This window comes from Pan troglodytes, chromosome 9 (assembly GCF_028858775.2).
Source record: "Pan troglodytes isolate AG18354 chromosome 9, NHGRI_mPanTro3-v2.0_pri, whole genome shotgun sequence".
Taxonomy (NCBI): domain Eukaryota; kingdom Metazoa; phylum Chordata; class Mammalia; order Primates; family Hominidae; genus Pan; species Pan troglodytes.
Window position 1 is genome coordinate 51,470,646 of NC_072407.2, and position 24,705 is coordinate 51,495,350.

Below are 24,705 nucleotides of genomic sequence, written 5' to 3' on the forward strand. Positions count from 1 at the left end.
TTTGCTCATCTGACTTCAGTGATGGGAATATGCCCATACTTGCTTATTCTAGGTAGCAGAGTACCTTATGTTTCCTTGAAACATTTCATTTCTTCTTTATTATTATTATTTTTTTTGAGATGGAGTTTTTCACTCTTGTCGCCCAGGCTGGAGTGCCCGTGGTGGTGAGAGGTGAAGCCAGCTGGACTTCCTGGGTGGAGTGGTGACTAGGAGAACTTTTCTGTAGCTAACTAGAGGTTTGTAAAATGCACCAATCAGTGCTCTGTAAAAACACACCAATCGGTGCTCCGTAGCTAGCTAGAGATTTGTAAAATGGACCAATCAGCACCCTGTAAAATGGACCAATCAGTGCTCTGTAAAATGGGCCAATCAGCAGGACATGGGTGGAGACAAATAAAGGAATAAAAGCTGCCTCCCCCACCAGCCCATCCCCACCCCAACAAGCCAGCAGCAGAAACCCGCTCAGGTTCCGTTCCACGCTGTGGGAGCTTTGTTCTTTTGCTCTCCACAATAAATCTTGCTGTTGCTCACTCTTTGGGTCTGCACCACCTTTAATAGCTGTAACACTCACCACAGAGGTCCACGGCTTCATTCTTGAAGTCAGCGGGACCACGAACCCACTAGAAGGAACCAACTGCGGACACAGTGGGATCTCCGCTCACTGCAACCTCTGCCTCCTGGGTTCAAGCAATTCTCCTGCCTCAGCCTCCCAAGAAGCTGGAATTACAGGCGAGCACCACCACACCTGGCTAAGTTTTGCAGTTTTAGTAGAGACGGGGTTCCACCATGTTGGCCAGGCTGGTCTCGAACTTTTGGCCTTAAGTGATCTGCCCGCCTCAGCCTCCCGTGAGCCACCATGCCCGGCCTCAAAAATTTCATTTCTGAGCACGTTTTCCAGAAATCAGCGACTGTAGTTAGGTTAAGGGCATGCTCCTCTATGGCAACGACTGTGGTTTACTTGTCTTTGTACTACTAGTAACTAATGGCACGGCCCCTGGCAAGGTAAGAGGAGACCAACAGAGAATCCTATCTAACATTCTAACATTTTCTGAGTTAAGCATTTCTTCCAGTTTACAAATGAGGAAACTGAGGCATGGAGAGGCAAGGTGACCTGCCCAAGACTACACTGCCATCTGCTGGTCCTAGACAGCTGGGACCAGAAGCAGTGTGGTTGTATGAGTCTCGTTCTTTTTTTTTTTTTTTTTTTTTTTTTTTTTTTTGAGATGGAATCTAGCTCTGTTGCCGAGGCTGGAGTGCAGTGGCGCAATCCTGGCTCACTGCAACCTCCACCTCCCGGGTTCAAGCGATTCTCGTGCCTCAGCCTCCCGAGTAGCTGGAATTATAGGTACGCGCCACCACTCTTGGCTTTTTTGTGTGTGTGTGTGTATTTTTAGTAGAGACGGGCTTTCATCATGTTGTCCAGGCTGGTCTCGAACTCCTGACCTCAGGTGATATGCCTGCCTCGGCTTCCCAAAGTGCTGGGATTACAGGTGTGAGCCAACACACCTGGCCAGGACTCCCATTCTTAACCATTATACTGTACTAGAAAGGAGGCGAGGACAAGGGAGATGGAGAAAGTGGAGAACAGAACAATAGTTTTCCGGAATTCATTGCGATCTTTACCTGAAGCACAGCAAAGTCACTGGGAACTTATCCAAAGCTGTAGCCTGGGTGGGCAGAAGGCATGTGTTAAGGAGAGGGTAAAGAGTTAAGACTTGCTTACCAATGCCCAGTAGATGAAAAGCCCTGGAAGGTGTTAGGGAACAGCCACAAAATGAAATGGTCTTTTCAGTGCCACTTAACCTCACAAGGTGGTGAGACAGTCGGGGGATTCAGGGCTATCACCAGAGTGCCTGCTGGGCCAGGTACCAGCTGCTCACCTCACATTTTAGATCCCTGTTTTATAATCAAAAGTAGAAAATCAAGTTTGGGCCTGAAGCAAGAGTCACAATCTGGCATGTGAGGACTAAATATTTCTGAGTTGGTTGGCAGCATGTGTTATCTAGGAGATTTTACATAAAAATCTACATTTCCTTGCTTCTCTTGAAGAGTGGAAGCTTGGCCTGGTGCAGGGGCTCACTCCTGTAATCCCAGCACTTTGGGAAGCTGAGGCGGGCAGATCACCTGAGCTCAAGAGTTCGAGACCAGCCTGGCCAATATGATGAAACTTTGTCTCCATGGAAAATACAAAAAATTAGCCAGGCATGGTGGCATGCACCTGTAGTCCCAGCTACTCAGGAGGCAGAGGCACGAGAATTGCTTGAACCTGGGAGGTGGAGGTGGCAGTGAGCCGAGATTGTGCCATTGCACTCCAGCCTGGGTGACAAGAGGAAAACTCTGTCTCAAAAAAAAAAAAAAAAAAAGTGGAAACTCACGCATGCTCAGACCTTGACTGCCTACCAACCACTCAAGTGGTCGGGGTCTGGCCCCAAGAGACCATGAATGTCTTACCAATTCATTCATTGGAACCATGCACCCCTGACTCCCTGTTCTCGCCTTGACACTGAAGCCAAATGCCACTTGTCTTATGCTGGCCTCCTTTCACATGAGTACATCACAGTTGCAGCCCCTGCTCCAGATGCATGACGAAATGTAACTGAAGGGGACAGTCCCAAGGTCCCTCTACCATGACTATCGGGATTCTTGGGAAGTCTCCCCAACTTACCAAGTTAGTTTCCCCAATTAAAAAGATATTGGCCGGGCGTGGTGGCTCACGCCTGTAATCCTAGCACTTTAAGAGGCTGAGGCAGTCGGATCACAAGGTCAAGAGATTGAGACCATCCCGCCCAACATGGTGACACCCCGTCTCTACTAAAAATACAAAAATTAGCTGGCGTGGTGGTGCGTGCCTGTAGTCCCAGCTACGTGGGAGGCTGAAGGAGGAGAATCGCTTGAACCCGGGAGGCGGAGGTTGCAGTGAGTAGAGATTGCACCACTACGCTCCAGCCTGGCGACAGAGCGAGACTCTGTTCCAAAAAAAAAAAAAAAAAAGATATCACCTCTCTGGCAAGTTTTCTGTGAAAATCAAATGAGATGATAAGATAACTTGCTTTGAAAAGAAGCCATTGAACTAACATCCCTCTATTGGCTTATTATTTGCGATAGTGAAAAACTAGAAAGAATCTGTGTCTGATAGAAGGGTGTTCATAACCATGAAGTGCTATGTAGACTCTAAATAAGGAAGCAGTAGATACCTGTGTACCCAGATGGAAGGGAGCCCAGGGCATAGTAACTTAAAAAAGCAAGCTGCAGACTGGGCGCGGTGGCTCACGGCTGTAATCCCAGCATTTTGGGAGGCCGAGGCAGGTGGATCACCTGAGGTCAGGAGTTCAAGACCAACCCGACCAACATGGTGAAACCTGGTCTCTAATAAATACAAAAAATTAGCTGGGCATGGTGGCGGGCACCTGTTAATCCCAGCTACTCAGGAGGCTGAGGCAGGAGAATCGCTTGAACCCGGGAGGCAGAGGTTGCGGTGAGCCGAGATCGTGCCACTGCACTCCAGCCTGGCTAACAAGAGTGAGACTCCTTCTAAAAAAAAAAAAAAAAAAAAGCTGCAAAACATTCTGTATATTACGGTGTGATTTTTATTTTTTTATTATTATTATTCTTGAGACGGAGTCTCACTCTGTCACCCAGGCTGAAGTGCAGTGGCGCGATCTCAGCTCACTGCAAGCTTCGCCTCCCGGGTTCAAGCTAGTCTCCCGCCTCAGGCTCCTGAGTAGCTGGGACTACAGGCGCCTGCCAACACACCCGGCTAATATTTTGTATTTTTAGTAGAGACAGGGTTTCACTGTGTTAGCCAGGATGGTCTGGATCTCCTGACCTCGTGATCTACACGCCTCGGCCTCCTAAAGTACTGGGATTATAGGCATGAACTACCGCACCTGGCCTTTTTTTTCTGAGATGGTTTCGCTCTTGTTGCCCAGGCTGGAGTGCAATGGCGCGATCTCGGCTCATTGCAACCTCCGCCTCCTGGGTTCAAGTGATTCTTCTGCCTCGGCCTCCGAGTAGCTGGGATTACAGGCATGCACCATCATGCCTGGCTAGTTTTGTATTTTTAGTAGAGACGGGGTTTCACTGTGTTAGCCAGGATGGTCTCGATCTCCTGACCTCGCGATCTGCCCGCCTTGGCCTCCCAAAGTGCTGGGATTACAGGCGTGAGCCACTGCACCCAGCCATCTTTTTTTTTTTTTTTTTTGAAACAGGGTCTCGCTCTGTTACCCAGGCTGGAGTACAGTGGTGCGATCATGGCTCACTGCAGCCTCAACCTCTTGGGCTCAAGCGATCCTCCCGCTTCAGCCTCCCAAGTGGCTTGGACTACAGGTGTGTGCCATCACACCTGGCTAATTTTTTAAATTTTTTGTAGAGACAGGTCTGTGTTGCCCAGGCTGGTCTCAAACTCCTGGGCTCAAGTAAACCTCCTGCTTCAGCCTCCCAAAGTGCTGGGATTATAGGCATAATCCGAGCTACCATACTCAGCATGATCTCAACATGATCTCATTTTTATTAACAAAAATTACTTATTTTTTGTGTTTATAAGGAAAAATCCGGCCAGGAGCGGTGGCTCACGCCTGTAATCCCAGCACTTTGGGAGGCCGAGGCTGGCGGATCACGAGGTCAGGAGATCCAGACCATCCTGGCTAACATGGTGAAACCCCGTCTCCACTAAAAATGCAAAAAATTAGCTGGGCGTGGTGGCGGGTGCCTGTAGTCCCAGCTACTCGGGAGGCTGAGGCAGGAGAATGGCATGCACCCAAGAGGTGGAGCTTGCAGTGAGCCGAGATCGCGCCACTGCACTCCAGCCTGGGTGACAGAGCGAGACTGCGAGACTCCGTCTCAAAAAAAAAAAAAAAAAAAAGAAAGGAAGAAAAAAGAAAAATCCTGGAAGCATATGACCCCATCTGTTATCAATGGGCTGTGGGATGGGGCATTCGCTCACTTTTAACCATGACTTACTGTTGTTACTAGCGACTTTAATGAGTGCTTGCCAGGGGCAGTAGCTTGGCTATTTGTTTGTGCATTTATTCTTTTTTGAGACGGAGTCTTGCTCTGTCGCCCAGGCTGGAGTGCAGTGACGCCATCTCGGTTCACTGCAAGCTCCGCCTCCCGGGTTCACGCCATTCTCCTGCCTCAGCCTCCTGAGAACCTGGGACTACAGGCACCCACCACCACTCCCGGCTAATTTTTTTTTGTATTTTTAGTAGAGACGGGGTTTCACCTTGTTAGCCAGGATGGTCTTCATCTCCTGACCTCGTGATCCGCCCGCCTCGGCCTCCCAAAGTGCTGGGATTACAGGCGTGAGCCACCGCGCCCGGCTGTGCATTTATTCTTTTTGTAGAGATGGAGTCTCGTTATGTTGCCCAGGCTGGTTTTGAACTCCTGGGCTCAAGCAATCCCCCTGCCTTCGCCTCCCCATGTGCTGGGATTACAGGCATGAGCCACCACACCCGGCCCCTTTGGCTAGTTTTTGAGACAATCTCTCATCTTCCCAACTGTACCGGGCAGGTGCTTTTGTTTCCATTTAACAGATGAACAATCTGGGGCTGAGAATCAAGTAATTTGTCTAAGGTCACAGGGGTGCTGATGGTAGACTTGGTATTACCGGATTAGGGAATCCTTAAAACAAAGATTTCCCCAACATACTCTAAGCCTTTTGAAGAACCACCTAAATGTTTTGCATTTAATAAAAAAAAATTAAGGCCAGGCGTGGTGGCTCACGAGGTCAGGAGTTCGAGACCAGTCTGACCAACATGGTGAAACCCTGTCTCTACTAAAAATACAAAAATTTGCCAGGCGTGGTGGCACGCGCCTGTAATCCCAGCTACTCAGGAGGCTGAGGCAGGAGAATTGGTTGAACCTGGGAGGCGGAGGTTGCAGTGAGCTGATACCATACTGCTGTACTCCAGCCTGGGCAACAAGAGTGACACTCCATCTCAAAAAAAAAAAAAAAAAAAAAAAAAAAAAAAAAAAAAAATTCAAACCCTCACCTGATTTTGTAAACAAGTCATTGCTGTCAGGTGTTTCGGGCTCCAGGCACATCCCATTCTAGGGAAGGGCAGGTTAGTGGCACTCTCAGGGCTGAATGGCCACAGGTAGGCTCCCCTCGCCTGGGTCCTTCCCTGACCGCCAAGGGGGAACCTCTAATAGCACAGGGCCCTGCTACTGAAACAGGTGCTGGCACCAACTTAAAGTGGCAGGGCCCCTGGTGAGCGGACTCAGAAGTTGTATTAGAATTCCTGTAAAGTGGCTCTGAGGGACTTGGCGGTCATTTGTGTTGGATGGTGACAGAAATGTCTACTGAATACTTACCCGCCAGTGTGTGTGGAATGGTGAGGCCTCCAGTGAGAAATGAAGTATGGCTCCTGTCTTCATGAAGCTCTGTCCCAGAGGTGGAATTTAAACCAGGGCACCCCAGGGTCCACCTTAGTGACCCCTCAAAGGAATGAATATGTTCTACAGGACTACGGGGTCAGGTTGGCCTGCATGAAAACACAACTGTCCTACTTATTAGCCACATGAACAGAAGAACTGCAGCTTCTCTGTGCCTCAGTCTATCTTCCTATGCTACCAGTTGCTGGGAGGACGAATGCAGTGGCTGTGGCTGATTAATAAATGGTGGTTTTGTTTTCTTAAAAGCAGAATAGGTCGGGCGTGGTAGCTCACGCCTGTAATCCCAGCACTTTGGGAGGCTGAGGTGGGCGGATCACCTGAGGTCAGGAGTTCGAGACCAGCCTGGCCAACATGGTAAAACCCCATCTCTACTAAAAATAGAAAAATTAGTCAGGTGTGATGCCAGGCGCCTGTAATCCCAGCTACTCGGGAGGCTGAGGCGGGAGAACTGCTTGAACCCAGAGGGCAGAGGCTGCAGTGAGCCGAGATCCTGCCACTGCACTCCAGCCTGGGCAACAGTGAGACTCCATCTCAAAAACAAACAAGCAAACAAACAAAAACAGCAAACTGTCTAGAACAGTCCTGCCACTGCCTGTGATGATGGAAATGTTTTGTATCGGCACTGTCCAATAGGATAGCCACCAGTCACTTGAAATGTGGCTAGTGAAACCGAGGTACTACATTTTTGTTATTTTAAGAGGGAGTTTCGCTCTTGTTGCCCAGGCTGGAGTGCAATGGCATGATCTCAGCTTACCACAGCCTTCACTTCCCGGGTTCAAGCAATTCTCCTGCCTCAGCCTCCCGAGTGGCTGAGATTACAGGCATGCACCACCACGCGGGGCTAATTTTGTATCTTTAGTAGAGACGGGGTTTCTCCATGTTGGTCAGGCTGGTCTCAAACTCCCAACCTCAAGTGATCCGCCTGCCTCGTCCTCCCAAAGCGCTGGGATTACAGGCATGGAGAGGTAAGGTGAGCCACTGGCTGGGCCCATATTTAGTTATTTAAACAAAAAAAGCTACAGTGCCTAGTGGGTAACTGTATTGGACAACTGTGAGTCTAGAAGCCTTCCAGATTCAGGCTGAGGCAGATAATATCGGCAACCAGAAAGAGGAGCTGGGAGAGCTGCAAGTGACAGGGGGCTGCAGAAACAAGGCTGGATTGGGAGCAGACAAGCTCAGAAGGATGAGGGATGGCAGGAACAGGTGCCACAAGGCCGTGGGTGCTGCCACTAGCTTTCAAGTAGGAGGAAGAAAGGAGAAAATACCTCAGGATGTTGGCTAAGTGAAGGCCAGACACAAAAGGCCACATATCCCATGACTGTATTTTAATGAAATGTCCAGAACCAGTAAAGATACAGACAGAGGTATATTTGTGGTTACTAGGAAATGGGAAAGGAAGTGAGGGAGAGGATGGGGAGTGACTGCTAAATGAGTACAGGGTTCTGAAAATGTTCTAAAATTAGGCTGCATTCATGGTTGCACAACTCTGAAACTCACTGAATGGTATGCTTTAAGTGGATGAGTTGTGTTGTGTGTGAATTATATCTCAATAAACCTGTTTATTATTTTTTTCTTGAGACAGGGTCTCGGTCTCACTTTGTTCCCTGGGCTGGGACAGTGGCATGATCTCTGCTCACTGCAACCTCCGCCTCCTGGGTTCAAGCAATTCTTGTGCCTCAGCCTCCTGAGTAGCTGGGATTACAGCCATGTGCCACCATGCCTGGTTTATTTTTAGTAGAGAAGGGGTTTCGCTATATTGGCCAGGCTGGTCTTGAACTCCTGGCCTCAAGTGGTCCACCGACCTTGGTCTTTCAAGGTGCTGGGATTACAGGCATGAGCCACCACGCCATGCAATAAGGCCGTTTAAATACAACCCAAATCTCAAGAGGACTCAGATTAGTAAGACCCATCCCCACTAATGGAAAAACCTTGGGTAGAGCAGGCCAAGACCTGGGCCTGGAAAGTGTCGGGGACTGCGGGAAAGCCCTTCCTGGTTGTGTGTGTTCAATTTCCCATCCCAAGGCTGCCTTCAATTTATTTTTGAGATGGAAGTCTCACTCTGTCGCCCAGACTGAAATGCAGCGGAATGATCTTGGCTCGCTGCAACCTCCGCCCGCCAGGTTCGAGATTCTCCTGCCGCAGCCTCCCGAGTGGCTGGGATTACAGGTGCCCGCCACTATGCCCAGCTAATTTTTGTATTTTTGGTAGAGACAGGGTTTCACCATGTTAGCACTGCTGGTCTTCAACTCCTGAACTCAACTGATCTGCCTGCCTTGCCCTCCCTAAGTGTTGGGATTACAGGAGTGAGCCACCGCGCCCGACCTGCCTTGGATTTTTAAAAAACAAAAGCCTTCCCTATAGCTGGAGCCTTCACCCAGTACAGAGAAAGTCAATGCATGCAAAAGCAATTAAACACCAGATGGTGGGGGTTGGAAAGGACTCCTGAGAAGGAAGGAAAATGCTTGAAGGCACAAGGTGCAAGGCAAGGCCAGCTCCGATCTCTCCTGAAGGGAAATATTATCAAACATTAGTCTGACATTCCCTGAGGTGCAGGCACAACCTGGTGTTTAATTTCCAGCCTGGTGGCTTTTTCCTCATCAGGGACTGAGCTTCTCAGGTGAGCATAGTATGTGAGCATTAGGGAAGCTGTGTGTTGACCGAGAAAGTCAGTGTGGAGGTGCCTCTGCCAGCCAGATGAACAGGAATGTGGCAAAAAGTAGGTGTTGAGCAAGCTACAGAAGGATGAAGAGGTTTTCAAAGAATACAAAACATTGGCCGGGCGAGGTGGCTCATGTCTGTAATCCCAGCACTTTGGCAGGCCAAGGTGGGTGATCAACTTGAGGCCAGGAGTTTGAGACCAGCCTGGCTAACATGGTGAAACCCTGTCTCTACTAAAAATACAAAAAATTAGTCGAATGTGGTGGCGCATGCCTGAAGCTGAGGCAAGGGAGTTGCTTGAGCCTGGGAGGTGGAGGCTGCAGTGAGCAGACTGTGCCACTGCATTCCAGACTGGGTGACAGAGCAAGGCTCTGTCTCAAAACAAAAACAAAAACAAAACAAAATCCAACAAAACATTTAATTAAGATACAGCTTTATTGGCTGGGCACGGTGGCTCATGCCTGTAATCCCAGCACTTTGGGAGGCCAAGGCAGGTCAATCACCTGAGGTCGGGAGTTCGAGACCAGACTGATCAACATGGTGAAACCCCATTTCTACTAAAAATACAAAAATTAGCTGGGCGTGGTGGTGCGTGCCTGTGGTCCCAGCTACTAGGGAGGCTGAGGCAGGACAATCGCTTGAACCTGAGAGGCAGAGGTTGCAGTGAGCTGAAATCGCACCATTGCACTCCAGAGTGGACAAGAGATAAACTGCATCTCAAAAAAAGATACAGCTTTATTATTATAAATATGCAAAAGCCTAAACTTTTTTAAAAGGCTGAAATAGTACTTGACATATTTCCTTTTTTGGGTCAATTTTATTTATTTATTTATTTATTTATTTATTTATTTATTTATTTATTTATTTATTTATTTTGAGATGGAGTCTTGCTCTGTCGCCCAGGCTGGAGTGCAGTGGCGCGATCTCGGCTCACTGCAAGCTCAGGCTCACGCCATTCTCCTGCCTCAGCCCTCCGGAGTAGCTGGGACTACAGGCGCCTGCCACCATGCCCAGAGAATTTTTTGTATTTTTAGTGGAGACGGGGTTTCACCGTGTTATAGCCAGGATGGTCTCGATCTCCTGACCTCGTGATCTGCCCGCCTCGGCCTCCCAAAGTGCTGGGATTACAGGCGTGAGCCACCGTGCCCGGCCTTGGGTCAAGTTTAAAGAGAAGCAACAGCCTTTAAGCATTATTTCAATTAAAAGATGCTCAAGTTATACTTAATATTCTATTTTTAGATAAAAGGCCCAGGAAGAGAGTCTGAGGAGGAAGCCTCTGATTCTCTACCCTTGCCCTCCACTACACCAATTTCCCCAAGTGTGAAATGCAGAACTCACTGAGAAGGCACTCCATGGACACTTTATATTAGTAGTTATGTGTGTGTGTGTATTTTTGGAGACAGGGTCTCACTCTGCCACCTATGCTGGAGTGCAGTGGCATGATCACAGCTCACTGCAGCCTGGACCTCCTGGGCTCAAGCAATCCTTCCACCTTTGCTTCTGGAGTAGCTGGGACCACAGATGTGTGCCACCATGCCTGATTTTATTTTTTGTTGAGATGGGGTCTCACTCTGTTGCCCAGCCTGGTCTCAATTGATCCTCCCACTTTGGCCTCCCAAAGTGTTGGGATTACAGGTGTGAGCCACTGAGCCCTGCTAATGTGTATTTTATAATGTAATGATTACAGCATCAAAACTTGTAATTTCACAAATATCAGTGGGTCAGAATGAAAAAAGTACATTTCAAGTTGATTTACAAAATTAGGTGGTAATGGGGCTGTGCATGGTGGCTCATGCCTGTAATCCCAGCACTTTGGGAGGCCAAGGCAGGCAGACTGCTTGAGCCCAGAAGTTCAAGACTAGCCTGGGCAACATGGCGACACCTGTCTCTACAAAAAATACAAAAATTAGCTAGGCATGATGGCATGTGCCTGTAAGTCCCAGCTATTCGAAGGCTGAGGTGGGAGGATCACATGAGCCTGGGGAGGCTGAGGCTGTTGTGAGCAATGACTGCACCACTGTATGCCAGCGTCGTTGACAGTGAGACCCTGTCTCAAAAACAAAAAATCAGGTGATGATGATTGCACAAGCATTGTGAATGTGTTTAATGGTAGTAAATTATAAAATTATAGGGAGTATATATTCAGGGCAACTTGAATCTATACTCCAAAGTAAAACAAAATTTTTAAAAATTATACTTAAAAGTGGTTAAAATGGCAAATTTGATTTTGTCACAATAAAAACAAACGACACTGGGTAAACAATGGTTGAGCTGGTCTCAGATCTAGTGACGTGAGAGTATGGAGAGGAGTGCTCTTTAGAAGTTGCCCGTCCCCCACAGGCAGCAGCGCCCTGCAGGAGCCCGCTGACCAACCAGTTACAAGTGAACCTCTCAAACACCAAAACGGCTGCTTTAAGGAGGGCGCAGCTGCAATGAGTCACCTCCCAGGGGAGCCACAAAAGCCATAGGTCCTCTAAGCTCCTCTCACTGGGGCCTAGAGGACAGAGAGCAATCAATCTGTGATGAGACACAGGTTAATTAAAGCACATTTATTGGCTTTTGAATTCTTTCTATTCAGTAGTGGTTAGGAGAAAGGGCTCAGGAGTTGGGCAATGTGGTTTGATTCCCAGTGCACACCACTTTCTAGCAGGCAACCCAATTTCTTTTAACCTGTTTGCTCATCTGTAAAATGAGGATGGGAAAACTAGCTACCTCCTAGGGATGCTATGAAGCCTGGAACATGTAGTGGGTATCATGTGTATCCTGCAGCGCCTGATGGTGGTAAACAATCAACATTAGCTAGGATAATTATTTGCATATAAGTTCTGATTTTTAAACATTTTTAATGAATAAAAATGGAGACGTGAACAAAGGAACACCCAAATGCAGAACTTGGTAGACAAAATCTTCTAAAACCCCCAAGCTGCCACTTGTTTTTGAGAACAAGTGGACAGCAAAAGGGATCCCCAGTCTGGGAGACGCTTGGCTAAATCAAGTCTGAGGCTTCTTTACTGCCTAATTTCAGAGAGAACATTCTTTATTGCAGGGAAAACATTCACAAACTTATTTGTGTTAAGAATCCTTATTTCATAGAACATATCATGGGCTAGTACTCAATGCAACCCTCACTGAGAAATGCTACCCAAGACCCACTCCACATAGAGGGACATGTAGGAGAAGGCTAAGGCCTGGTCCATCCAGCACTATTGAGTAGTCCACAGAGGCTTAGAAGCATGCCATTCAGGGGCCTTGTACTGAGGTCAGAGTGAGGGAAGTAGAAGCTTAAGAACTTTGGGCCAGAGCTTTAAAGGTCTGGAGGGAGGAAGACTGCCGGGGCTCTGGGATTTGGTGCTGGCCAGCAGAGTCCTAGGGAGCAGGGACTCTGTGCACTAGGGAAGAGATGTGCACTGGCAGGTCTGGACCAGCTCTGTTTTGTGGCAGCCAAGGAGAACAGGAGATGCTCAAAAATTAGGGTTGGCAAAAAAGTTTTAAGGTGTTTCCGCCTAAGTAGAAATCCTGGAGAATACAAAAAGATGGGGAAGGCAGTTTTCTGGGGAGAAATTATGTTTTCCTTCAGGAGCTTTTGGGGGGTTCAGTTGCACATCTTCAGGTACATAAAAATGAAGCCTTATAGGGCACCCACACCCCCTCTTCAGGAACATGGCAACCCCACCTGCTCCAAGGACACATCACCCTCCCCAACAATCAGTAACTCTGAAGACATCAGTTCTTCTCAAACAGTTTAATAGCAAATAAACAAAGGAAGGTACCACACTTGGCAGATACAAAATGACTTTTTGTCCATGTGTCTGTGCAATTAAAACAGATTTAGGTTCCCCATTGGGACAAAAGGAAAAACACACAAAAAAAGGAAGGAGATTCCTTTGAAACACATACTCCCTTGCTCCAAACTTGTAACAATTTTTTTTTTCTTTTTAAATTCACTACACAAACTCTGTGATTAGGTAAGAAAAGCGACGAGGGCTCTCCTTGCCTTTTTTTAAAGTAAAATCCATAATTTTCTACAGAGTACAACACAAGTTCACACAAAAAAGACATTTTCTTTTGCAAATCAAAACAGGAAAGAAAGGAAAAGCTCAAACAAGATAAAGGAAAAGCATTTCTACGGCTGAATCACGACTGAGTTGATTGAATCCCGTTGTTGCTGCAGAACAGACTGTGCGTTTGGTCATAGTGGCAATTTTTTTTCTCTTCACATTGTGAAATCACTTTACATTGTTTTCTAGTAGAAAAGGCAAAAAACTGTACAAAACCCCTAGTGTTAAATACAACGTTTGTACCAATAAAAAACTCACACAGGTTTGTCTCCAAAATGTAAAGTTTCTTTTTTTTTTTCTTTTTAAATTATTCACAAAAAGCAGCTGGAAATCAGAAAGGCAGCTGCCGCTCCAGGGTCTCAAATCCATTAAAACCACCACAGAACAATTAAAACAATCAGAGAGAGAAAAGGAAAAGGAAACAACGTCCAACATTTGGCATTTGGTTTTATCCACAGGTTTTCCCAGAGCTCCTCTTGGAATTGAAAGCAAAATATATTGGCAAACACGGCTTCTCAATACACAGGAAGGGGAGCCTCAGTGCCTCCTGCCAACAGAGGCGGCTCTGTGCAGTCAGACTGTGGGGTGCACAGCAGTCTCTCAGGCTGGGGTTTCTGGCCTCTTTCCATCCAATCACCCCTTCCAGGAAATTCAGCAGCCTACCAGACACTGGGCCTCTGCCTGGCTGCCCTTTCCCCCAGGCAGAGCGGCCTTGGGCATAATACCAGGCAACCTGCCAGCCCCAGAGCAGAAACCCTGCTGGGATCCCTTCCTTCATCAACCTTGGTGTGGAGGATGCTCAACAGCGCTTCCACCTCCCCCTCCCCAGCCCCTAGCTACATCTCTCCACCCTTCCCTGGACAGTCCTACTTCCCAGCTCACCCACCCACCAGCAGCTTAGGTCTGGGTGGGATCTATCATCAGCTCCTCCCCCTGTAACCTCTTCCCTCCACAGACCCACCCTGTGACCTCTCCTCTCCTCGCCTCTCCCCCTCCACTCACATTCTTACTCAAGTCTCCAAGACCCTGAGGCTGGATGGTGCCACAAGAGAAGAGGGTCAGTTTCCCTCAGGGAACCAAAAAACTGGCTTGCTTGGCACCCAGGGACAGTAGCTGTTTGGCTCTTCACCCAATTAAAAAAACAAATCCCTGCCCTTTCCCCCACCCCACTAGCTAAGCAAGAGCAGAGCTGTGATGAAGAGCCAGTGCCGGGTGGCTGGTGCCCAGGGCTGTAAACAGTGTGAAGACTGTAGTATTGTGCTTGTCACCTAGGAAAAGCGCCAGCAGGTGAATTGCCGCTTGCTGTGCAGATGGCCTCCTACGGGTGGTTGGGAGCGCCCTCCTTCCTCCAGGTGCTCACTGCCCCTAATGTGCTAAATAAGCCTCTTACCCACCTGCTGCCACCTTCTAGGCTCTACCTCTGCTTCTCGTGTCTCTCCAGGCCCCCTTCCCACCCTCTCTGAGCAGAGCAGCCAGCCTCCCAGAAGCCCCGGTTAAGACCTGGAGGCCACACGAAGTGACAGTCTAAGTGCACAGGCAAACGCTCTAAGGGCAATAGAGGAGAAAGTTGCCACTTCAAAATTAAACAATACAATCTTGAAAAAAATAATCAACCCTACAACAATTTAAAACAGCTTCTTTGAAACCCTTTTAAATCGATCAGTTTTTGCACAAACTATAGAAAACAGAGAGGTGAAGGTGATATATACGAAGGTGTGAAGAAACAGCAGGAAACATGCAAAACTTTTTTCTGGGCATAATCTTAGTAGGAAAGGAAAAAATTCAAAACAAAAACACAAAAACAATACAAAAACAAAAACAACAACAAAAAAATCAAAGCATCACATTTTGCTGTGGAGACTGTTGGAACAAGCATGGGGCTGAGGGGAAGGGGCAGGCGGGATATCCAGGACTCCCCAGAGTCGCTCCAGGGAAGAACCACAAAAGAAAAAGAAAAAGGGCTGGCTGGGGCCCAAAGTGCAGCCTGCGGTCAAAAAGGAAAGGGGGTTCAGGTGCTTTCTGCAGTTGAGAACTCAGAAGAAAAACAAAAGAAAGAACAATACATGCGGTCTCCTCAAGCCCCACAGACTGTATCAGCAAAATGTGCTCAGGAGCCTCAGAGGTTTTAGTGACATCTTTTATTTCATTGTTTACTTCAAAGTTGTCTTTAAAACTAAGCACACAGAGAAACAAAGCCTAGAAACGGACTGGCTGTGTGTTCACAGAAATACAAACACCACGCGGTATGTGCTAGTAGGGCTGCTCTGAAGACAATTACAAAGAATTGGAATCACAAAATCAAGTGGTTATCTTATGAAGTTCTAGAAAAATAGATTTTTTTATATTCAAATGCAAGTTTAAATATTTCCCCTTCAGCAGTCGTTCTAGCAAAACCAATTTGGCAGCACAAAAGGGAAAAAAGGAAAGAAAAAAAGAAAAAAAACGAAGAAAGAAACAAACATAATAAAAATACACATCAGCATCAAAGGTCAACACAAGGTCAAAGGTGAGAGTTCAAGCATCAGAGAAGCTGAAGAGACAGGGATTTGGACGATGTACTTGACGCCACATCGACATGCTTTAGGCACAACGATGAACAAACGGCAGGAATCTAGAAAAAAAAACAAACCAGAAAGAGGGAGACCCACTGAGTTACACAGAGCAATACATCCAAACAAAGAGAGAGAGAACAGGAACACTCACTGTGTGTACAGCCCTGAAATGAGGTGGGCGGGCAGGGGTTGGGTAATGACAGGGAACTTTTGCACATGCTAACAATGGACACAGGGAAAAGTCAAAAAGGACATGGAGGACACCAAGAACACATCTAATTGCCAGAGACAGAAGGGAACCTAAGGCTTGGATTTTCCATGAAGCACCCAACTCCTAAGAGAAGGTCTCCAGGGGAGCAGAGCCTCAGCCTCTCTCCCCACTCCCTGGTCACAACCCAAGGGGAAGCAGAAGATGCTGGCTGGGGTGGGGAAAATTTTTCAGGGAAGAGGACCAGAATTTCTGCTCAATCTTACGGGGATGGCCCTTTGTTCCCAGAAATCCAAGCTCTTAGCTTCCATCCAGGCCCTGGCCACTCAAGTGGAACCCAGGAGACAGTGGTCTGGCTGCATTCAAGGCAAATCAATTTCATGATGTAACCCAAGTAAGAAACAAAACTACAGCAGAAAACACATTGTAAGTGAAACCTTCACACAACAGAAAAGGATTGCTTAAGACTTGACAGCGAGTCTCCACTCTGAGCTGAGCCCTTTCACACGTGAGACTTGTAGGGGAGCAGCTTCTTCACAAAACCATCTTTGGCCTGGGGAAAGAACTGTGCTCAAGGGCAGTGCTACTGCTGTGCTAACTCACTGGGCAGGGGGAGGAGAGAACAGAGAAGTGCATGGTCTCACCAGCTGGCTGCTCAAGCAGCCCAGGACCCTGCTGGGGCAAGCATTCCTTTTAGAAAAGAGAACCCATCAGCAGGTATGAAGCCCTCAGGGTCTGGTATCAAAGGTGGGTGGATTGCACCTTGGCCTCTTACGTCATTAGGAAAGGGGTTTCATAAGGTCCCAGAGCCCAGGACAAATCCATGGACAAATAATGGTGAGATGGGGGAAGGCGGAGAGAAGAAGGGGATGTGGGAAGGGAGTGGCGTTCTGGCTAAGGAGGAAGACAGAACAGAAGGCTAGGGAGCACAGCACCGGCAGCACCCTATGGAGCACAGCTCTCTCCTCTGCCAATTCACAGCATTAACACCTTCCCCTTGGGCAGGTTAGCTGGGCTGCAAACGGGCCACAGAAAGTCAGTAGTTTCAATCATACACAGCACCCTGTGTGTATAACAATCACATTCTGGATTCTACAAAATCCTGGCCTTTTCCAGAGATATAATTTAGGTAATAAATATTCTCCACCCCGGAGCTGTATAAAACTTCTATAAAAATAGAAACGACATTCTTGGTTCCAGCCGGTTGGGATTCAGAACAGCGCCTCCCCAACCTAGCATTTTTTTCTTTTTTTTTTGTTTTCTTTTTTCTTTTTTATTTTTATTTTTTGCATTTATTTAAAAAATCCCATCATGACCCTGGAAGCCTTTAGAACAGTTTTATCCTTTGAAACACAGGACACATTTCTCCCAGTGCGCAGAATTTCAAGTTTACGTGGTTCAGCTTAAGAAGTGTATGTTTCACGTTCCTTAGAGGACAACAGACCCAAGTTATCACTATGAGAAAGGAACAGCTGTCCCAGCTTCAATGGGATAATCCAACACCACCAGCTACCTGTACAACAGTAAGATGGTCAATCCCTGTCTGTTACCCACAGGGACAGCATGACAAGGAGAGAGCCCCCATCTGACTTAATAGCAAACCAACCCCTTTATTCTTATCTCTGCTGCTAGGGGTCAAGACTGGTATTTGTGAGGTTTCAGATTCCAGAGACCCAGGGATCCTGTCCCTGGCTGTGGCTATAGTCATATCTTAACAGGGCCACCTCTGCCCAGGTGTACATTCCCAACAGCATGTCCTTCCTGGTTCTCTACCCCCACAGCACTTCTTAGAGCAGAGGCAGAGCCCAGAAGCTGTGTGGGTCACAAGCAAGAGCTGAAGTAAGACCTGCAAGAGGCGGCAGGGAGCTAACTGTAGCACGAGGACAAAAATGAACACGGTAATACTGAGGTAAATGAACACTCAATTCATGTGGAGGCTGTAAACGTCCTGATGTCACCTCTGCCTCAAGAGCAGAAAATGTGACTGGAGTGGTTACAGGAGGGGCCTGCCAGACCCCTGTGGGAATACTACATCTGGGACACCTCAATCAAGGAGGCAAGGGAGAATTTCTGGCCACTGGCAAATGAAGCATACTGGCTTGCAGGGACCTTCTGATTCAAGTACACCAAGAAACAAGCTCCTCCTCCCCCAACTAGATGGTATTGATCACTCTGCCCACAAATGGTACCCCCTTCAGCAAGAACTGCAAGCCCTTCTTGGATTTGCCTTCATGAGAAAATGGTGGCTTGGGATGGAGGTGACATTCCTTGCTGTGGTGAACTGCAAAGAAGGAAACCAGGCAATGTATTCCATAGAGGTCTTTAAAGAGACCTGTTGGAAATGGGCCATGGTCTAATTTGGTGTTGAAATAAACTAACCTCTTCGGCTGCTTCTCCCAAACTGCCAACAGCCAGGCAAGGCCAATCCAATACTGACTGCTGGCTGGGGGAGCTCGTAATGGGTGATGCCGCCCTGCTTTTTGCATATGTCAGGCTAACAGGTGCTTTATTTCCAAAGAATTGTTAATGCCCTTTTTTGAAAAGAGCAGCAGAAATTCCAGACAAGAATCTGAAAAATAGGTGTCAAAAACTATTTCCCAGAAGGCAGCTGTACAGGAGTTTGAGTCTCCAGCTGCCAGGGCATTAGGTGTCTAGTCACTCCACTCTTCCCCAAAGCCGCTCTGCTCCCCACAGCTCCCAGGTGTCAGTTCTCATTCTACCCACCCTCACACTAAGAGAGGTTCTGGGGGTCACTTTTTTGTTCCACTCAGTCCTCTCTCTTGGGGTGGTTTGGGGCAAATCCTGATCATCGTCTGTGTTAAATGTTTCCCTGTCCCCCTTCCCCAGGGTGGTTTGGTGTTGGTCCTTCTCAACACACACTGGTTACAAACACAGCAAACTTTAAATAAAGGAGAAACAAAAACAAAAACAAAAAAAAAACTCAGGATATGGCACCTAAACTCCAAAGTAAAACACTGGAAACCAAAGCACAAACTTGTCCTCTGTACGAAGCGAAACTCCCACAGAAGGCAGTAGCCGAGTCTTCAGGGCAAGCTGTGCCTGCGAGAGTGGCAGGGATCAGGGTCCAGGGCTGTCAACACACAGCCTCAGGGCTTCGAATCATTAAGGGTGCTCCTCCCCCACTTACCAGAAGACCCTCTCACTCCAGTCTCAGAGGGGAGCACGCTCAGTAGGGCTTGCTGTCATTCTTCGAACGTTTGAGCTGCACTTTAAGCCGCTTCATGCCAATCTGAAAGCCGTTCATGGACTGGATGGCAGCTTGGGCCGAAACAGGATTGTCGTAACTTACAAAACCTGTGTGTCCAAGCAGAAACCTAGGTGAGGGACATAATGAGGCAAGGAGATTCTCAGTCCTCCTTATGCAAGATACCTTATGTGCTTCATCTCAAATCCCAATTTTATTCAGCAGGGACAAGAAATCTGGACATTATGTCATACGAAATAAATTAGGTTCTTAATAGTACCACTTAACAGCTACATGGTAATTTAAAGGTTTTTTTCTTTTTCTTGAGACAGGGTCTTGCTCTGTCACCCAGGGTGGAGTACAGTGGTGTGACCATGGTTCACCGCAACCTTGGCCTCCTGGGCTCAGGTGATCCTCTCACCTCAGCCTCAAGTAGCTGGGAACACAGGTACACGCCACCATGTCTGACTAATTTTTTGTAGCCATGAGGTCTCACTCTGTTGCTCAGGCTGGTCTCGAACTCCTAGGCTCAAGCGATCCTCCTGCCTTGGCCTCCCAAAGTACTGGGACTTACAGGCACAAACCTGGACTGTTTTAAGGTTTTTCTGCAAACCATTTTCCATATATTATTTTTCTCTCTGGAGCAACAGTGTGGGTAGAAATCCTTACCTCCACTACAGCAATGAGAAACTGGGGCTCAAAAAGAGGTCATATGACCTGCCCATGGCCAAGTTAAAACAACAGCCCAAACTCATATTCAGATCTTTCTGCAGTGAGCTCCTTCTTTCTCAGTGGTAAAATACTAATCCCATCCTGACACCAGAGAGAAGCCAACATACCAAAACACTTGCTCAGGTTTGTCTGCTTGTCTATGAAAACCTTGGCAGACACGACATTCCCAAAGGGCATAAACATCTGCAGCAGGTCCTGATCACCAAACTCCTGGGGCAGGTGGTAGATGAACAGGTTGGCTCCCTCTGGACCTTCAAAATACCCAGGAATTGGAAAGGTATCAGTGTCAAACATGCTCGTCGCCCTGCACCAGTGATCTTTCATTTCCACCTATGTTAAAACTGTCACAATCCCTAAAAATAGAGATTCATCTGGGGAACTAAACAGATTCTCTAAATACAAAGCAAGGAACCAAAGGCAAACATTAAAACAGATTCCTTCCCTCACATTCAGCCAAGCTCCATCTCATTGAGGATGTGAGAAATTCTACCCGCAGGAGGAGGAGTGTTGGGATAATAAAGCAGGCCGACTTGTGTGTGGAGCAGGAAAACAGAGATTGTAGGCTCAGAGAGGAACACAGAAGAGGAGGTGAAAAGGGGTTATAAACAAAACAGGTTTCCAAATAATGCCTAGAAACCACAGGGACAGCAAACAGATTGGTAGTTGCCAGACGCAGGGAATGACTACAAAGGGGCACGAGGGAATTTCTAGGGGTGATGGAAATGTTCTTAATCTGTGGTGATGGTTGCAGGACTAGGACTGTTTGTCAATACTCATATAGCTGTATGCCAAAATCAGTGAGTTTCATCATATGTAAATGGGAAAATAAGAAATTAGTTTTAAAAATGCACCCATGATTAACACTGAGCTTAAAAACAGAATATACATTCTTCATCAGACTATTTATACTCAATGATTTTCTTTTCTTTCTTTCTTTTTTTTTTTTGAGATAGAGGCTCACTCTGTTGCCCAGGTTGGAGTGCAGTGGCGTGAACTCAGGTCACTGCAACCTCTGCCTCCCGGGTTCAAGTGATTCTCCTGCCTCAGCCTCCCGAGTAGCTGGGATTACAGGCAGGCGCCACCATGCCTGGCGTATTTTTAGTAGCGATGGGGTTTCACCATGTTGGTCAGGCTGGTCTCGAACTCCTGATCTCATGATCTGCCCGCCTTGGCCTCTCAAAGTGCTGGGATTACAGGCGCGAGCCACTGCGCCCAGCCTACTCAATGATTTTCTAACCAAAAAGCTTTATTACAATTGCAGTCCAGCCATTCTCCAGCCACCCTGGCCTCCCTGTTTTTGTCAAACACATCAGGGAACATTGCTGCCTCAGGGCCTCTGTACTTGCTTTTCCTATGCCCCTGTTACTCTTCTTTCTCTAGATTCAGGCATGACTTGCTTCCTACTTCCTTCAGTTCTCTGCTTAAATGTCAATCTAGAGAGACATTCTCTGAGCATTCTGCATAAAATGCAGTGCCTCTGACACTCCCTATCTCTCTTCCCGGCTTGTCATTCTCCAGAGGATCATCTGAAACACCTCATGCTTTCATTTATTTACTGTCTGTCTCCACAGTCTCCACTAAAATATTGGTTCATGCTACGTTCTCCTACTACCGCATCCCTAGGGGATATAAGTGATTCACAGCAGGTGAGGAGAGATGAACCAGGACTTTCTGCTGTGACAAGAGGACACTCATCTTTTTCCTACATTAGTGCTTATACCAGCTCCTGGTTATAAAAACCCAGTCAAATCTGAGCACAGAGGTGTCAGCAGGACTTTCTATTCATGTAAGTCACCTTCAGGCCTCTTTCTGGCTAAAGAGTCTCTCCTATTTTTCTCCTAAATTGAATACCATTTGTGTCAAATGACATACTTCCCACTCCATCAACTCATGGGCCAAACTCTGTCCCATCACCCCTCAGTTTGTCTTCAATCAGGACAAACATCAATCAGAAAGTGAAGAAAATGCCAAATGATATAGCTAAAAGGGACACTGAAACAGAAGACATCCAGACAGAAGATCCTCTGATAGATTTGTAATCTGTAGAGAAAACCTCCTAACAGAAACATTCTTGTCAAATGTGTCAGACCCGATAAGGTCAGTGTCTGTTGCTTCATCTAAAAACTGCAGCCCCATCCCAAGAGGGTTCACAGAGGTTCTGATTTGAGCCACATCCAGAAAACATTTAAAAAGCAGATCACACTTCACAGGGTTTCTCAGTCTACACTTGACACTGTCAAAGAAAAACAATGGTCTGACGACCTAACTGGTTCCCTCAGCCTTTGCTCTGCCTTTCAGTTCTGGTATAGGAGGAAAACACCCCCATACCTGACCCCGATCTCCCTTTGCACTCACCTTCCTTCTGGCTTCCAGCAGCACCAATACTCTGCTGTGTCAGAAGATTCTGGTTGTACAGAGTGGGGAGCGCAGCAGCAGCATATTGCTGGATACCCGAGTAGGCCTGAGTGAGGGCCTCCATGGTGCTCCCGGTGCCATTGGAAAGGCCACTGCTGCCCAGGCCACCATTTAAAGCAGCCATTCCTTGGTTGGAGGAAGAGGAGGATTAATATACTAGAAAGACTAAACTGATGCCAAAGACAAGTCTACTTGGGACAGCTAGAAAAGGGAAAACTCTAAAGTTCTCCCCTTTATCTCCCTCTTAGTTTCTCCCTGAGAAGAAACTATCTGACTGGCTAGATTTCAGGACATTGACCAGGCCTTGCTAATGGGGACATTAAGAAATGCCATACGCGGGTGTTGTGCTCCCCATTACCTTCATCCAATCTGTGGAATGAGAGCCTCCATTTTCTATCTGGCTATTCTGCCACTTTCTCATAATGAGCTAGAATGTCATAAAAGAAGAGGCCCAAGACTGTGAACTCAAAGGGGTACATGTGATTTCTGACAAGATGTGGGTGAACCCTACCATTAAAACAGCAACTAACAGGTACTAAGTACATTCTATGTGTCATCTACTGTACTATGCAATGTGCTCAGCAGCACTTTACCTATGTTCTAATTTTTTTTTTTTTTTTGGAGACAGAGTCTCACTCTGTCACCTAGGTTGGAGTTCAGGGTACAATCATAGCTCACTGCAGCCTCAAGCTCCCAGGCTCAAGCAATCCTCCCGGCCTCAGCCTCCCAAGTAGCTGGGACTACAGGCATGCACCACTACACCCAGATAATTTTTGTAGAGATGGAGTTCTCACTATGTTGCTCAGGCTGGTCTGGAACTTGTGACCTAGGGTGATCCCCTGCTTTGGCCTCCCAAACTGCAGGGACTATAGGTATGAGCCACTGTACCTGGCCTCATTTAATTTTTAACAATCCTTCAAAGTATTCTATTATTCCCACTTCAAAGATGAGAAAATGTCCTTAGAAAGGTGGTCCGAAGTTATAGCTAGCTAACGGACAGAGGTGGGATTTAACTCAGGTCTGATTTAAAAATCCCATGTTTTTTTGAGATGGACTCTCGCTCTGTCACCCAGGCTGGAGTGCAGTGGTGCAATCGTGGCTCACTGCAACTTCTGCCTCCCTGGTTCATGCCATTCTCCTGCCTCAGCCTCCCAAGTAGCTGGGACTACAGGCGCCCGCCACCAGGCCCAGCTAATTTTTTTTGTATTTTTAGGGGAGACGGGGTTTCACCGTGTTAGCCAGAATGGTCTCGATCTCCTGACCTCGTGATCCGCCCACCCTGGCCTCCCAAAGTGCTGGGATTAGAGGTGTGAGCCACCACACCTGGCCCTCATGATTATTTTTAACTTCACTGGGCCACTGCAATCATTCCAGTGGTGCCCCTATCAGGGTTAAGATGTGCTACCTGCACAAAGAATAGTCTGATGACAGCCAGGTGCTGCCCCTTACCTGCCAAAGAGCCAACATTGAGGCCAGCCGTTGCTCCAGCTAATGTCTGCAGGGCTCCAAGTGAGGCTATGGGGTTGACAGAATTACTGCTGCTAGAGCTAGGTGAGGACCCTGCTATTAGAAAGCAAGGAGTTAAAATTCAAACCATCACTGGCATTCTCGCCAAATACAAGAAAAAGTGTCACTATCCAAGTATGCTATTTGTAAAGAGGTTTTCAGTTACTAATTCTAACAACTGTCCTTGCAGGACAGAGACAAATAATGGCCACAGCACATTGAAAATCAGGAAGATTTCTCTTAAGTACAGAAGATGACATTTGAAAATTTGTTGCTCATAATCTGACCTCTCTGGAAACAGGTGTTAACTATTTTCCCTCTCTGGACTCTGCCTTTAAACACAAAGCATCTGTCCAAGGCACATAATGGCACACTGGGTCATCCTCATGCTTACCTGAACTAGTGAGCACGCTGAGGGGACTGCTGGATGTAGTGAGAGCATTGGTACCACTTGGTGTGTTCTGAGCTGCACTAGCTGCAGCAGCTAGTGCAGCCAAATTCTGTAACTGCATTGCATTCAACCCTACAACATCCAAAGCAAGAGATTAGCCAGCAGATAAGGGTGCTTCATATCCATTCCAGCAATGACAAGCACACACTGGCAGAGGGCTGGTCCCTGACAAAGAGGAACTGTTTTAGATAAGCCTTACAAACAACATTACAGGGCTCCAAAAAAGATTCATGTATCACTCATTAAGAAACTTGAAATCATTTCCTCAGAGAAGAGATGGCTAATCCAATAGCATACCATGCCAAGTGTACATTAATAAAGGTGTGGGCAATTAGGAAACCAAGAAAAACTGCCTACCATGGGGCCAGGAGCACAGGAGAACAATGCCAAAACCTACAGCACAGAATGGGACTGCATCCAGGCCCCTCACTCACACTTTACAGGGGATTCGCTCTCTGTAATAGAGGGGAACACGCAGAAAACATGGCAGATGCAGAAGGCCCAGGAGCAAACAAGGGAGAACACGG

The 24,705-nt window shown here is 47.2% G+C and overlaps 1 protein-coding gene across 50 annotated transcripts in view; it reads right to left on the reverse strand.

The window, feature by feature from the left end:
• Positions 1–12,778: 12,778 nt before the first annotated feature.
• CELF1 (CUGBP Elav-like family member 1) overlaps positions 12,779–24,705 on the reverse strand; it is an 86,726-nt gene continuing 74,799 nt past the window's right edge. For 8 of the 50 annotated variants that reach the window (XM_063782483.1, XM_063782461.1, XM_063782460.1 and 5 more), the window contains 6 exons: positions 24,122–24,250; positions 23,671–23,781; positions 22,162–22,347; positions 19,914–20,057; positions 19,018–19,184; positions 12,779–18,929 (listed from right to left, as the gene is read on the reverse strand). In XM_063782483.1, coding sequence (XP_063638553.1) covers positions 19,057–19,184; positions 19,914–20,057; positions 22,162–22,347; positions 23,671–23,781; positions 24,122–24,250 — 698 coding nt within the window. In that variant the 3' untranslated portion in view covers positions 12,779–18,929; positions 19,018–19,056. 50 annotated transcript variants of the gene reach the window in all.